This window comes from Corylus avellana, chromosome 9 (assembly GCF_965113065.1).
Source record: "Corylus avellana chromosome 9, dhCorAvel1.hap1.2, whole genome shotgun sequence".
In the NCBI taxonomy this organism is placed as follows: Eukaryota; Viridiplantae; Streptophyta; class Magnoliopsida; order Fagales; family Betulaceae; genus Corylus; species Corylus avellana.
Genome location: NC_142498.1, coordinates 20,681,819 through 20,693,038, shown reverse-complemented (window position 1 = coordinate 20,693,038; position 11,220 = coordinate 20,681,819). Strand labels below are relative to the sequence as shown.

The 11,220-nt window shown below is 37.6% G+C and overlaps 2 protein-coding genes and 1 non-coding gene across 4 annotated transcripts; 2 read left to right on the top strand and 1 right to left on the bottom strand.

The window, feature by feature from the left end:
* The first annotated feature begins 334 nt into the window (after positions 1 to 334).
* On the top strand, positions 335 to 418 carry TRNAL-CAA (transfer RNA leucine (anticodon CAA)). The gene has a single exon. It is a non-coding gene; the product is annotated as a tRNA-Leu (tRNA).
* A 1,948-nt stretch (positions 419 to 2,366) lies between these two features.
* Positions 2,367 to 6,732, bottom strand: LOC132190254 (uncharacterized). 2 transcript variants are annotated; one of them, XM_059605189.2, is made up of 5 exons: positions 6,444 to 6,732; positions 5,075 to 5,118; positions 4,573 to 4,968; positions 3,578 to 3,609; positions 2,367 to 3,457 (listed from the first exon to the last, which is right to left on the bottom strand). In XM_059605189.2, exons 3-5 carry the CDS (start codon positions 4,901 to 4,903, stop codon positions 2,492 to 2,494), a joined length of 1,329 nt encoding a protein of 442 aa, XP_059461172.2. In that variant the 5' UTR covers positions 4,904 to 4,968; positions 5,075 to 5,118; positions 6,444 to 6,732; the 3' UTR covers positions 2,367 to 2,491. The 2 variants fall into 2 exon arrangements, with proteins under 2 accessions (XP_059461172.2, XP_059461171.2); XM_059605188.2 differs by having other exon boundaries at positions 4,573 to 4,964.
* Positions 6,733 to 6,912: 180 nt separating this feature from the next.
* TIC20-I (translocon at the inner envelope membrane of chloroplasts 20) lies at positions 6,913 to 9,412 on the top strand. Its single transcript, XM_059604311.2, has 3 exons — positions 6,913 to 7,014; positions 8,297 to 8,466; positions 8,611 to 9,412. Exons 2-3 carry the CDS (start codon positions 8,307 to 8,309, stop codon positions 9,246 to 9,248), a joined length of 798 nt encoding a protein of 265 aa, XP_059460294.2. The 5' UTR covers positions 6,913 to 7,014; positions 8,297 to 8,306; the 3' UTR covers positions 9,249 to 9,412.
* The last annotated feature ends 1,808 nt before the right edge of the window (positions 9,413 to 11,220 follow it).

Sequence of the window (11,220 nt, the reverse complement as noted above, 5' to 3'; positions counted from 1 at the left end):
TATAGATTTTATGAATATTGCTAATATAACTGGTCTCACAATGATTGAAGGACGTAGTTTTCTTTTAAATTATTTAAAAAAAAAAACTAATTTATTAAATTATTTTTTTTAAAAAAACTAATTTATTAAATTGACATTTATTATTAGAGTAATTTTTATAAATTTCACATGCTCTAAAGATCGTGTTTATGAGTGATCTACCATTACATGTACACCCAACGGTCCAACACTCCATGCACATTGGATTCTGTGTGAAGGTGGTGCTTGAAAGTCGTGAAGAGTGAACAAAGTTTAGTAAATGTGAATTATATTCAACCGACATCTGACATCAACAGTCAGGATGGCCGAGTGGTCTAAGGCGCCAGACTCAAGTTCTGGTCCTCGTGAGAGGGCGTGGGTTCAAATCCCACTTCTGACATTTTGTTTTCTTTTCTCATCTCTCAATTTCTCTGATTTTTTATTAAACACAATTTGGGCTTCGATCAAGTATCAATTCAATGTGGGTTGGGCCTGAAAAACTTGCTGATGAGCTTTTTTTATAATTATTTTGTAAGTTTTTGACGTTGTTCCTGTACTATTGGCCAGCCCAAGAATGGAACGCGTAGAATATGCATAAATAACTTTAGAGCTCAAAAAGTCAATCCATGGCTCTACTGGTAAGTCAACAAAAGGCTGGAAGCTGGATGGTGATAGGACCGATGACAATGGAGGTGGGCAAGATATCAAAGGACGGGTGTCTAATTCCAACAATATTTAGTAAAAAGAAGTGAAACTTACCCAAAAACAAGTGTTACCAACGCAATGATCTTTGTGTTTCGTTTATTGTATAAACAGATATGTGTGCTCTGTTTATTGTATAAGCAAGAATTACAGATTTAATGGGAATTGATGGGAGCCATGGTCCAAAATTATTAAAAATATATTTTTGTAATTTGTTAGAAAAAAAAAAAAAAAACAATTCCGCCCTTAGAATTCTTTCTTATTTTGGCCCTTAGAAATTTTTTTTTTTTGTTCACAATCAAATTCTAGTTCTGTCCCTATGTATAAACCTTCGAGAAGGATGCCTCAGCTTATATAGAGGTGTAGGATTTGTTGGGGACGTGAAAATTCATTGTTTTGGCAACAAATAATTGTACTTTTTTGTTGGTAAATATAATGACATGTTTGTGTTTTTGGTTTTGTTCTCGAATTGTAAATAACATAATAATAATAATAATAATAATAGGAAATCTTTAATACAGCCTCTTAGTGAAATTGATTACTTGTAGTATATTGCTATTTAAACAAAAAAATTCTCTAAACTGAGTTAGAAAGAAATTCATTTAATTCAGTTTATTAAATTAACTTATGTCCTTAAAAATATGTGATTCTTACCTGCATTTTTAATAAAATTAACTGAATATATGATTCTTACATATATTTTAAAACATATCAGGTTAATAGACACACAGAAATTCTTTCCACCCCATTTATTTTAAGAAAAAAAAAAATCCTTATTATTTTGTCCTAGATTCTTCCTTTGCCAATCAGATTATGCCGTGGTGAATGGTGATCTACAATTCTCTTTAGGAGATAGACGGTCAAAGAAGACGGACAAAGTGACAAAATACGCTGTCTTTGAGGAACGCCCACGTTGTGCGACAAGACCCTCTGGGCCCTGTTTGGCAAAGGCCTTCAAAAACCTTGAATTTTTTTTAAAAAAAATTGATTTTACAACATATTTATTTTTTATACCGCCTTAATAACTTATTATTATTTTTCATTTTTTTATTCAGAAAATTCAAAACTTCTATCTACTTTTTATATCACATCAATCACCTCCAAATCAAAAACCCTAAACATGCCCATTAATAAACAAGGCCAGACTACTTCCATGTTCTTGCACATTTATACGAGTCTCATAGCTCGTCCAGCATTTAGTCGATCTATACACTCTGGGTGCAAATCTGCAGGCAAGCACAGCAGCTCCCAAAAGGTTAAAAGGGTACAACAAAAAGGTCAGGCTTGACAGCAACTGCAAGGCTCAAACTCATTAAAATCCTAGGAATACTTTTTCCCACATACCTCGTTTCATGCGGGCTGGGTGGTAGCACTGAAATAGCACTACAATATTCCTTGCAAAAGGCACAGGGTTTAATGGGGTGAGTCATCTTTTAGTGATTGATTCGAGCTTGAGTTTTCTCACAAGCCTTTTTGGTAAGCAAGGCTAAATCCACATTATTAAGGACCAGATTTGCTGGACGATATCTGTTTAAGGTTAACCACGTTTTTTTAACACCTGTGTCGTATCTCCTACAAAATTATCGTTTCATGCGGGCTGGGTGGTGGCACTGAAATAGCTGGAAAAATCCTCAAAAGAAACAAAATATTTAAACTAAATTTATTAGGGAGGCTAGGCTACAATTTAAGTAAGAAACATCCTAAATGGTGAGCGTAACGTCTTATAATGAGAGAGGTTCTCACTCACCACTTTCCAGTTTGAGAGGTCAGGTCAATCTTTGCGATATCTTGCCCAAAAACCCTTCTTCCTGGCAGAATCGTTCTCTGAAAGGGATCTACTCCACTTGGAACCAATAGAGAAGTGCCGCCTCAAGAAAGGCCTCGCAAACGAACTCCTCGTGCTAGAACTGGGTTCCATCTTGGCAACTTTTCCCTTATTTTCAGCATCTTTATCCTGATCAAAAACATCAAAATCACAATCGAGGTAACTATCCACAACCCGGTTTTTCGATATCTTATAGCTCTTTGCCTTCAACTCTGCTTCTATTCTTAGAGCTTTTCTTGACATTTTTGAGACTTCCTTCTCTCCAACCGTACAAACCGGGCAAGGCGGGTCATACCGGTCAGCCTCCACTGTCATAGTCTCCAGGCATTCAGCATGGTAAGCATGCCCACAGACCAGCACGGAAGCCACTGGGACCTCATTGCTGATGAGCAATTTCTGGCTACTCCATGAAGATCTCTCTGTTAGGAGCTTTGAGCAGGCTCCACAACAATGCAATTCTACTGAGGGAGAATATGAGAACCTGCTGCTGGATCCACTTATCTTGCCATGGCCAGAGCCGAAGTGCTCACTATCAAAAGACCACCTTTCTCTTTGTGAAGACGCCACAAGCTCAGAAAAGGTGCGGATTGACCAGCCATCAGAAGATCCACATTGGGATCCAGTTGCTAAGTCGTTGCTTCCAGTGGAGAGTACAAAAGACGGTCTTCCTTCAGATATTGAGTTGTTATTTGGCGATTTCAGTCGCAAGATTCGACTATCAGAGACTTGTCGCAATAGCTGGTGTCCAGGTGAACGACGGGCCCGTCTTGATGGTGTTGAGTTAGGAAGAACCGGATAAGCATGGGTAGGCAGAGTATCGATGGATGGTGTTGAGAGAACTGAAGGTATGGCGAACGAAAGATTTGGTGCAGATGACTCCACAATTTCTGGTGATTCTGCTAAGTTCTTCACCTAAAAGATAACAAAAGAGGCTTAGGCATTAATCTAAGGATGAGGGAAGAAAATGTTTGAGCAATAAAGAGCAAACTACAAAACTTCTACTAAACATAATTACATTTCCTTCAAACTTACCTCTGTAGAAAAATTGCTTGCCATCGACAGATCTGCAGCAAGCACAAGAACATCAGTGGACAGAAGATGCAAGCAACAAAATACATCAATCCACAAACCAAATCACTATATTGCACTACAATATGAAATGGAAATGGGAAAGCCTTAATCCAGTGTCATATGAAATGGAAGTGGGAAGGCAAACCAAGGGACTTTGCACCACTAAATCCAGAGATATGTGAGTTGTAAATTGTACATGATCATCCCTTTGTTATTTTTCCTATAGCACGATAACAGAGGTGTGGCCAAGTGCATGAGCACATTAAGATCCATTAAAAAGCATCTTATATTGGTTTTAAGCTTAGAAAATCCAAAAGGAGCATTGCGTAAGCCAAGTACTCCAAAGAAAAAGACAAAAGAATCACAATGCAAAAGGGAAAGGGGAGGCAGGTAGGAGGAAGGCAGGTACATTACTATGTCACATCCTGACACAGTAATTTACAACATAACAAAATTGTGACATGTGTTCAGGGACGAATGTCACATCCTGACACAGACAGATGAAATTTCTGTATTGTAATTTCTACAGTAACTACACTTTATGGACATGTTCTTCTGCCTAAACGGAAGCACCATAGACAACAATTACTTGAAGAAAGTATCAACATTAATATCCATTTTGAAACAATTACAGCAAAACCAGGATTTCCTCTTGAGGCCAAGCAAGAAAGCATTGTTGTGTCTTTCATCATCAAGGGGGTAGGCAAAACAATATTTTCAACTGAAAAGCATTTCTTGTTTGTCAGAGGACAAAAGTTCAACACATTGTACCTAGTCTGAAAAATTAGTTTTCGAAGACAAAATGGCTTAAATAACGTAGACAAAGGGTGAAATGGGGGAAAAGGTTTGAAGTTTGATTTAAAATAAATAAATAATAATTGAAGTTTAAATGTCTAAATCGCTTTGATGCATCCAAACAATACCTTGCAGGCAAACTATACATTACAAGGATTTACCTGAATGTGGAGTCATCAGATTCACATCAACTCCTTCATGAACTGGAGACTTCAGAGAGGTGGGTGTTCCAAAATTGTCCATGAGGCTTCCCACATCAGACAAATTACCTCTTTCAGAATCTAAGGACCCTTTTAACTCCATGCTATAATTCCTGCTGATTGCATGGGACACATGATCGGACGGATTCTCAATTTCGCCAGCCACACGCCCTCTACTATCCCACCGGCAGCTCCATGATGGTGAATGGATGACATTCCTATGCAAAGTTTCACCTACAGCTCCTTGGGCGAGGGTTTTATCCCTTGCAGCAACACAACAAGCTGACCCCATGATCACTAGAAAGTCTACCGCAAGAGGAAGCACAAAGTACAAAATGGATGACTAGTTTATCCTGACTTGCCAAAAAATGTCAACATCAGGCTATTATTAATGTAAACATTCACTAATGAAAAAGCAATGGAATACAATAAAAAATTAAGAACAATAAAATTTAATACATACTTCAGACCATTTTTCTCACTAAATAGCTGGAATGCTACTTCATCCTGAAAAATGCACAAAAACAGCAATAATTTTAATTGCCAAGTAAGAAATTAGATATATAAAATATCAAAACTGCCTCAAAGTCAAAGCTCTAAGCAGATGATTGCAGTAATAGTTCTTCCACAGAAAAGGCAAGAGATAATTATAACTCATAGTGTGAGTGATTATCAATAACTGACTAGCAATCCTATTCACAAAAAACCAATTGGGTAAATATACAATCTAAAATCCCTCTCAGGCAAGGTGAAAAACAGTTAAACATGCCACCCTAGAGCTTGAAAAATAATTAATTGCATCTTTGATATGTTAAGCAAATTGAGAAAACGGAATAAGGGGGAACAACAATCACAGAGTACTTCCATAGTGATTACATCTTTATGATTTCAAAATAGCATATTAAGACGACAACAATTTGGCAGAACGGCAATGGAAATCCGAGTAGAAACTGAAATCTAATGTGAAGAACTAAGCCAAAATAAACTCCACAGGGTTCAATAAAGAACAGACGTTTACTGAATAGCATAGTGAAAGCCAAATTCAAGGGCATCTCTCTCTCACACACACACATATGCACACGCACTGGAGTCACCTGATGACATGTGAAAATGCCTATTACTCGCACTTTTGCAAATCAGAAATGAAAAAACTTCTCAAATAGAAACTCATAGAGTTTTTTCATTTGCAAAAAGAGCAACACAGTCTAGCATATCTTTCAAGCATATTGAGAAACATTCAAGCCGTACAGCGGAGAAACTATCATTACATATACCAAATTCACACCAATAAGTTGCTTTAAGTCATAGTAGAGCATTTCCTGTCTTTGTTGAGTGTAAAATTAACTTCGGCATCAAAAAGGAAACCATCAATTGGTTATAGAATCTAAAAGCTCGAAGTCCATAAACCTCGTCTCCAGTTTCCAATTCAAAAATCACAACAAAATTTAACCTAAACTGAAATCACAACCACAAGAATTTTGAAATAATCACAACCTAACTTAACCTTACAGAAATATCTCCAGATTCAACAATCGCAAAAAATATAAAATGAACAATAACATAGGAAAAATTAACAAAATAAATAAATCCATACACACAGATATATTTTTACCTAAGTTTGTAATTAACTGAAACAAAAAGAACGAACAAATGAAAAACAAAATAAAAAAACCACAAAATAGCAGTAAGTTTCGATCGAAATCAAACAATAGCTTACACTGAAAGAAAAAAAAAAAAAAAAGAACCTAGTGCTTTCATACTGTCTAAGAACCGTTTTCTGTGAGCAACAAAAATAGCATAAATATGGAAAGAATGCTTGAAGCGGAACGCACCGTTTGGGCCTAGGGTTGCAGAGGAAGTTGGAGAAGAGAAAGCTCTTCGGTAGAGAGAGACTTAAACGGTGTGAATATGACGTCGTGGGGTAGGGGTTCGGTTGATTTTCGCGGCAGTGAGGGGCGCCGATCGTTATGACGGTCTCGAGTGTGTCTGTCTGTGTCTGTGTGTGAAATGTGGGTGAGACTTATGGGGAATTGAGCCACGTTTCTCTATTTCCCTTTTCTTTCGCTCTCTCTCATCTCTTTCTTCGCAGTGAAACCAGGAAATGGGCAATCCTCCCCTGCTTTCTTCTCGACCACGTGGAGTGCGCACAACGCGTTCTACTTTGTACCGCTTTTTCTGCAAAAGCCGACACAAATGTCATATGGGCCTCACGGGCCCAGGTTTATCCATCTGGGCCGGATATGAATGGATCTGCCCACTAAGGATATGATGTAGATAACGTATTTCAGACTAATCCAACGGACAGAGGCAGCAGTGACAGAGACGATGAGGCCGAGAAAAAATTAGCGGAGAACCCTAGAAGTGGTAACTTCAGAGTAGTATTGCAAGGGGCTCTGGTTCAAGGTAATTTCTCTATTTCTGTACGGTTGTGGTTTATCTGTATGTTCTTTTGGTGGTTTTAGTTTACTTTCGTGATATAATGCTTGGTAAACAATGGCGGCATTTGCGTATTTATAGAGTTTGGAAATGTTGGCACTTTCACCATAGTGTATATGTATGTTTATATACTGGGACTTCTTTTTTTTTTTGGAGTTGGATATGAGTTTTATGCGATGGTAACTAGAAGAACTTGAAAGGAAAGATTTGAACGCTAATTCATGGTATTTCCCTTGGAAAGTATTGTTGTACAATTTGCGAAGAGGTTGAAATGGTAGAATAGCGCAAATGAATGAAGAGGTCTTCGCAAGGATCCTATTTCTAGTGTCCCATTTGTGATTATTTGATGTTAACTGATGGCTTGCCTAATAGTGTGGCTATGTGTTACCAGAAGGTATATCATTTCCCTATCTACTAAGGGGAAGATAGATAGATAGATAGATAGATAGATAGAGAGAGAGAGAGAGAGAGAGAGAGAGAGAGAGAGAGAGAACTTGTGATACATTTATTCGGGTTTGGGAAAATATTAGTAGCTCGATAAGTTGACGATTGAGCTTAAGAGTTGCCAATATCATGTAAAAAGAAAACAGAAATGAGAGAAGAGAAGGGAGAAGAGAGACGGAAAAATAGGTTGCTTGATAAGTCATTATACTAGTGTGGCCTATTCCCTTCATCATATCTATTATGCATTTCCTGCTCCTTCCCGTTGAAGACTGGTATTCTAGATTGGCAATACAGCATCTCTCAAATCAGTATTTGGGTGTTATTGGTGGTGAACATAATTTGAAAGCATTTTGTTAATGATGTATTGGCCATCAGTCCAAAATTGGTACAGGTGGAACAATTTTAGTATTAAAAAGCTTAGAGATTGATAACGTAGGTCATTGGTGCGAAAGTTGGTTTTAATAAGCGCGTGGCTTCTTCTGTTTATCATGGTCAATATGTCGATTCCTATATTTAGGAATGCATACACGCACGTCTGTTGACATTGCTGTATAATATCATCAGACCGGTTGCCTTTCTTATTGTTGGAGTGCTTGTAAATGTTTATGTGCTATTCTTCTTAAGGGGTAATACTTCCACTCATTTAACATTTCTGGTTGTATTCAGCACAGGAGTGTGTGTTTATCAATGGAAACATACTTACCAGAGAATGGGAGGGTTACTTCTTGCATTTGATCACTTCTATTTGCTCCTCCTATGCTGATCTATTTCAAACTTTCTTGTTAATATATTGGTTTTTAAACAGGTACTTCACTATGATACTAAATGGATGCACAATGCCCTCTGGGCGTGGCCTTTTGAATTCGAGGGCGGGTAAGCCCACCATAGCCCGTGGCTCATTCTTCACATGCATTTCTTGTTTGCCTGCTAAGGCCACATTTTCAAGCATGAGCTCAAGGGGATCTCATCAGGAGGGTAAGTCTTGGTTGGCTATAGGCACATGAACGGCCTTGTCTTATATTCTTTGTAGCCTGTATCATTTCGCATCCAGATGATGATCCAATGCTATGGAGCTTCTCAAATGTCGTAATTTCTATATTTGTTTATTCTCAATTGTAGGTAAGCCACTCTTGCACCTTTCAGCTGCTTCAACCCCACTTTTAAGTGGGGATCAAGGTAGCCTTTTACGCACAATCCCCTTGCTACCAAGGCGACACAGATCTCATATGACCCCTCGAGCATCAAAGGATGTTCCATACAGTTTCCGCTTCCCTCCAATGACCAAGAAGCCAAGATGGTGGTGGAGGGCATTGGCCTGCCTCCCCTATTTAATGCCTCTCCACGAGACATGGATGTATGCTGAGACAGCATATAACCTGCACCCCTTCTTGGAGAACTTTGAATTCTTAACATACCCATTTCTTATTGCCATTGGGCAGTTGCCGAGCTGGTTCTTGATGGCATATTTTTTTGTAGCATATCTTGGAGTGGTGAGAAGGAAGGAATGGCCTCACTATTTCAGATTTCATGTGGTAATGGGCATGTTGTTGGAGATTGCCTTGCAGGTGATAGGGACTGTGAGCCGTTGGATGCCACTTGCTGTCTACTGGGGTAAAGTGGGGTTGCACTTCTGGACAGCTGTGGCATTTGCTTACCTTTTCACAGTCTTGGAGTGTATACGTTGTGCTCTTGCTGGCATGTATGCTGACATCCCTTTTGTCTGTGATGCTGCATATATTCAAATTCCATACGATTAAGGATGGAAAGCAGAAAACAGAATTCGGTTGTCGGTCCATTGCTGCATATGTTCGCTCTTATTGTATGACAGACTTTGTGAGAAGAAACTTGTTTTGTTGTTAAAACCTGCCGTGTGTAAATTTTTTCATTGGATGAGTTATGTTTGTGCTGTTGCAGGATCCTCTCTTCAATTGTTAGTTATCCATGACTGTTGTGATAGTATTTTGCATGTTAATTTCATGCTATGTTGCCTACTAGTCCCAGACTCCCAGTCCTGTGGAACTTTCTGCACTTTCTGTTCTAATGTTCATAGTATTCTAATTTTTTTCAAGCCTAATGGGGCTTACAGGTTGACCCAGTGTCTTTATATAAATTCATGCATGTGGGTGGATGTGTAGCTTGGTTTTGGAGGCCCACCCTGACCCAAACAAAGCAGTGTTGACAGGCTACTTTCAAGCCTTATATGGGTTAAATATGGCCTACTCCAAAGACCGAAATGACCGAAATGACCGTGGCAGGTCATTGTTATTAAAAAAAACATGTGTTTCTTACGTACAAAAGATACATTGCGAAAGTAACAATGTTAAAGCCTCCAACATATAAAGTTTGCCATCCCTTCTCACACTCGAAGAAAAAGCCTCCAATAGAATTAGAGATGATATTTCCAAACTTGAGCAATGTTTGTGGACAAGGGACCTCAACTTACCATGATGCAACCCATATTAAATATTGGGTGAGTTGCTTCGGTGTTTCATAGCACTCAGACTCTTTGGATTGTTTCTATGTTTAGGTGGGCATGCCATTTTTGTCTCGCATTATACTCATGCCTTGTGTGCTGCGGGCCATTTTCAAAAGCATATAACTTTAATTAATGACATCAAAGTGCTAGGTTTTTTCATATGTTGCTTAAGGGGGTCCCTTGCCTTTTGCCAAGTCCATGATTTAAAACCACTATAAGTAAGGAGAATTTGAGGGAATTACGTCTAAGTTCAAACTCTATATAAAATAGAGTATATTTATTCAATTACATGAGTTATCTCAGTATTATGAGAACTACAAGAGAGAAATATAAAAGAAACTCCATGCTTAAATTTGTTCCCAAAAGAGAACATGACAAACTTGTTAGTTAAATATTCACACTGTAACACTGAATGAATGGAGAATCTAAGACAAAATTAGGAATTTAACTTTAGAAGGGTTCAACTGCATTAAATTTTATTTTAATGGCACCATCATAATAAGGTTTTAAAAAAGCACCTGAATATGCTAAAAAAAATTCTAACAATTTTTTTTTTTTAGTGAAGTATGTGTAGCAATTCGTGTTCATGTGTAGGGTTCGGATAACGTTAAGGCATAGATATAAGACTATATAAGTCAACCTTGACCCAACCTGTTTAGTTAAATGGGTTTAACCCATCAACTATAACCCACTCATTTCATATCAGGTTTGTGGATCGTACCAAAAATTGTCAGTTCCAAATGTTGCATATCAAGTTCAGATCATGTTAAGAAATGGATAAAAAACTATATAGAGTAATCATAACTCGATTCGTTGAATTAAATTGGTCAAACCCTCAACCATAACCTGTTAATTTCGTTTTTTACACATATTACATATCGTATTAAAAATTGCCACACGTAGAGAGCACCCCTCTCAGTTGGCCCCAAAATGGGAGTGGAAGTTAACACACATTACTCATCTACTTCTAATTTTTGGGGTTGATATTATTATGCCTTGTGGAGCATAGTGAAACGTTAATGCTACTTTGATGTTGTGCCTTAGAAAATAATAATGTTTGGTCTATAACCTTTTTTTTATTATTATTATTATAATTCTTTTACAAATTTAAGTGATAATCTACATTTCATAAAAATAAGTGTCACGTGCCGCTTTCTATTTTAGTAATTCACATGATAAATGTCACATAAATTCCTATAGCAATTCGGAAAATACTTGACAAAAATTATATTACCCTATCAACGCTTACAATT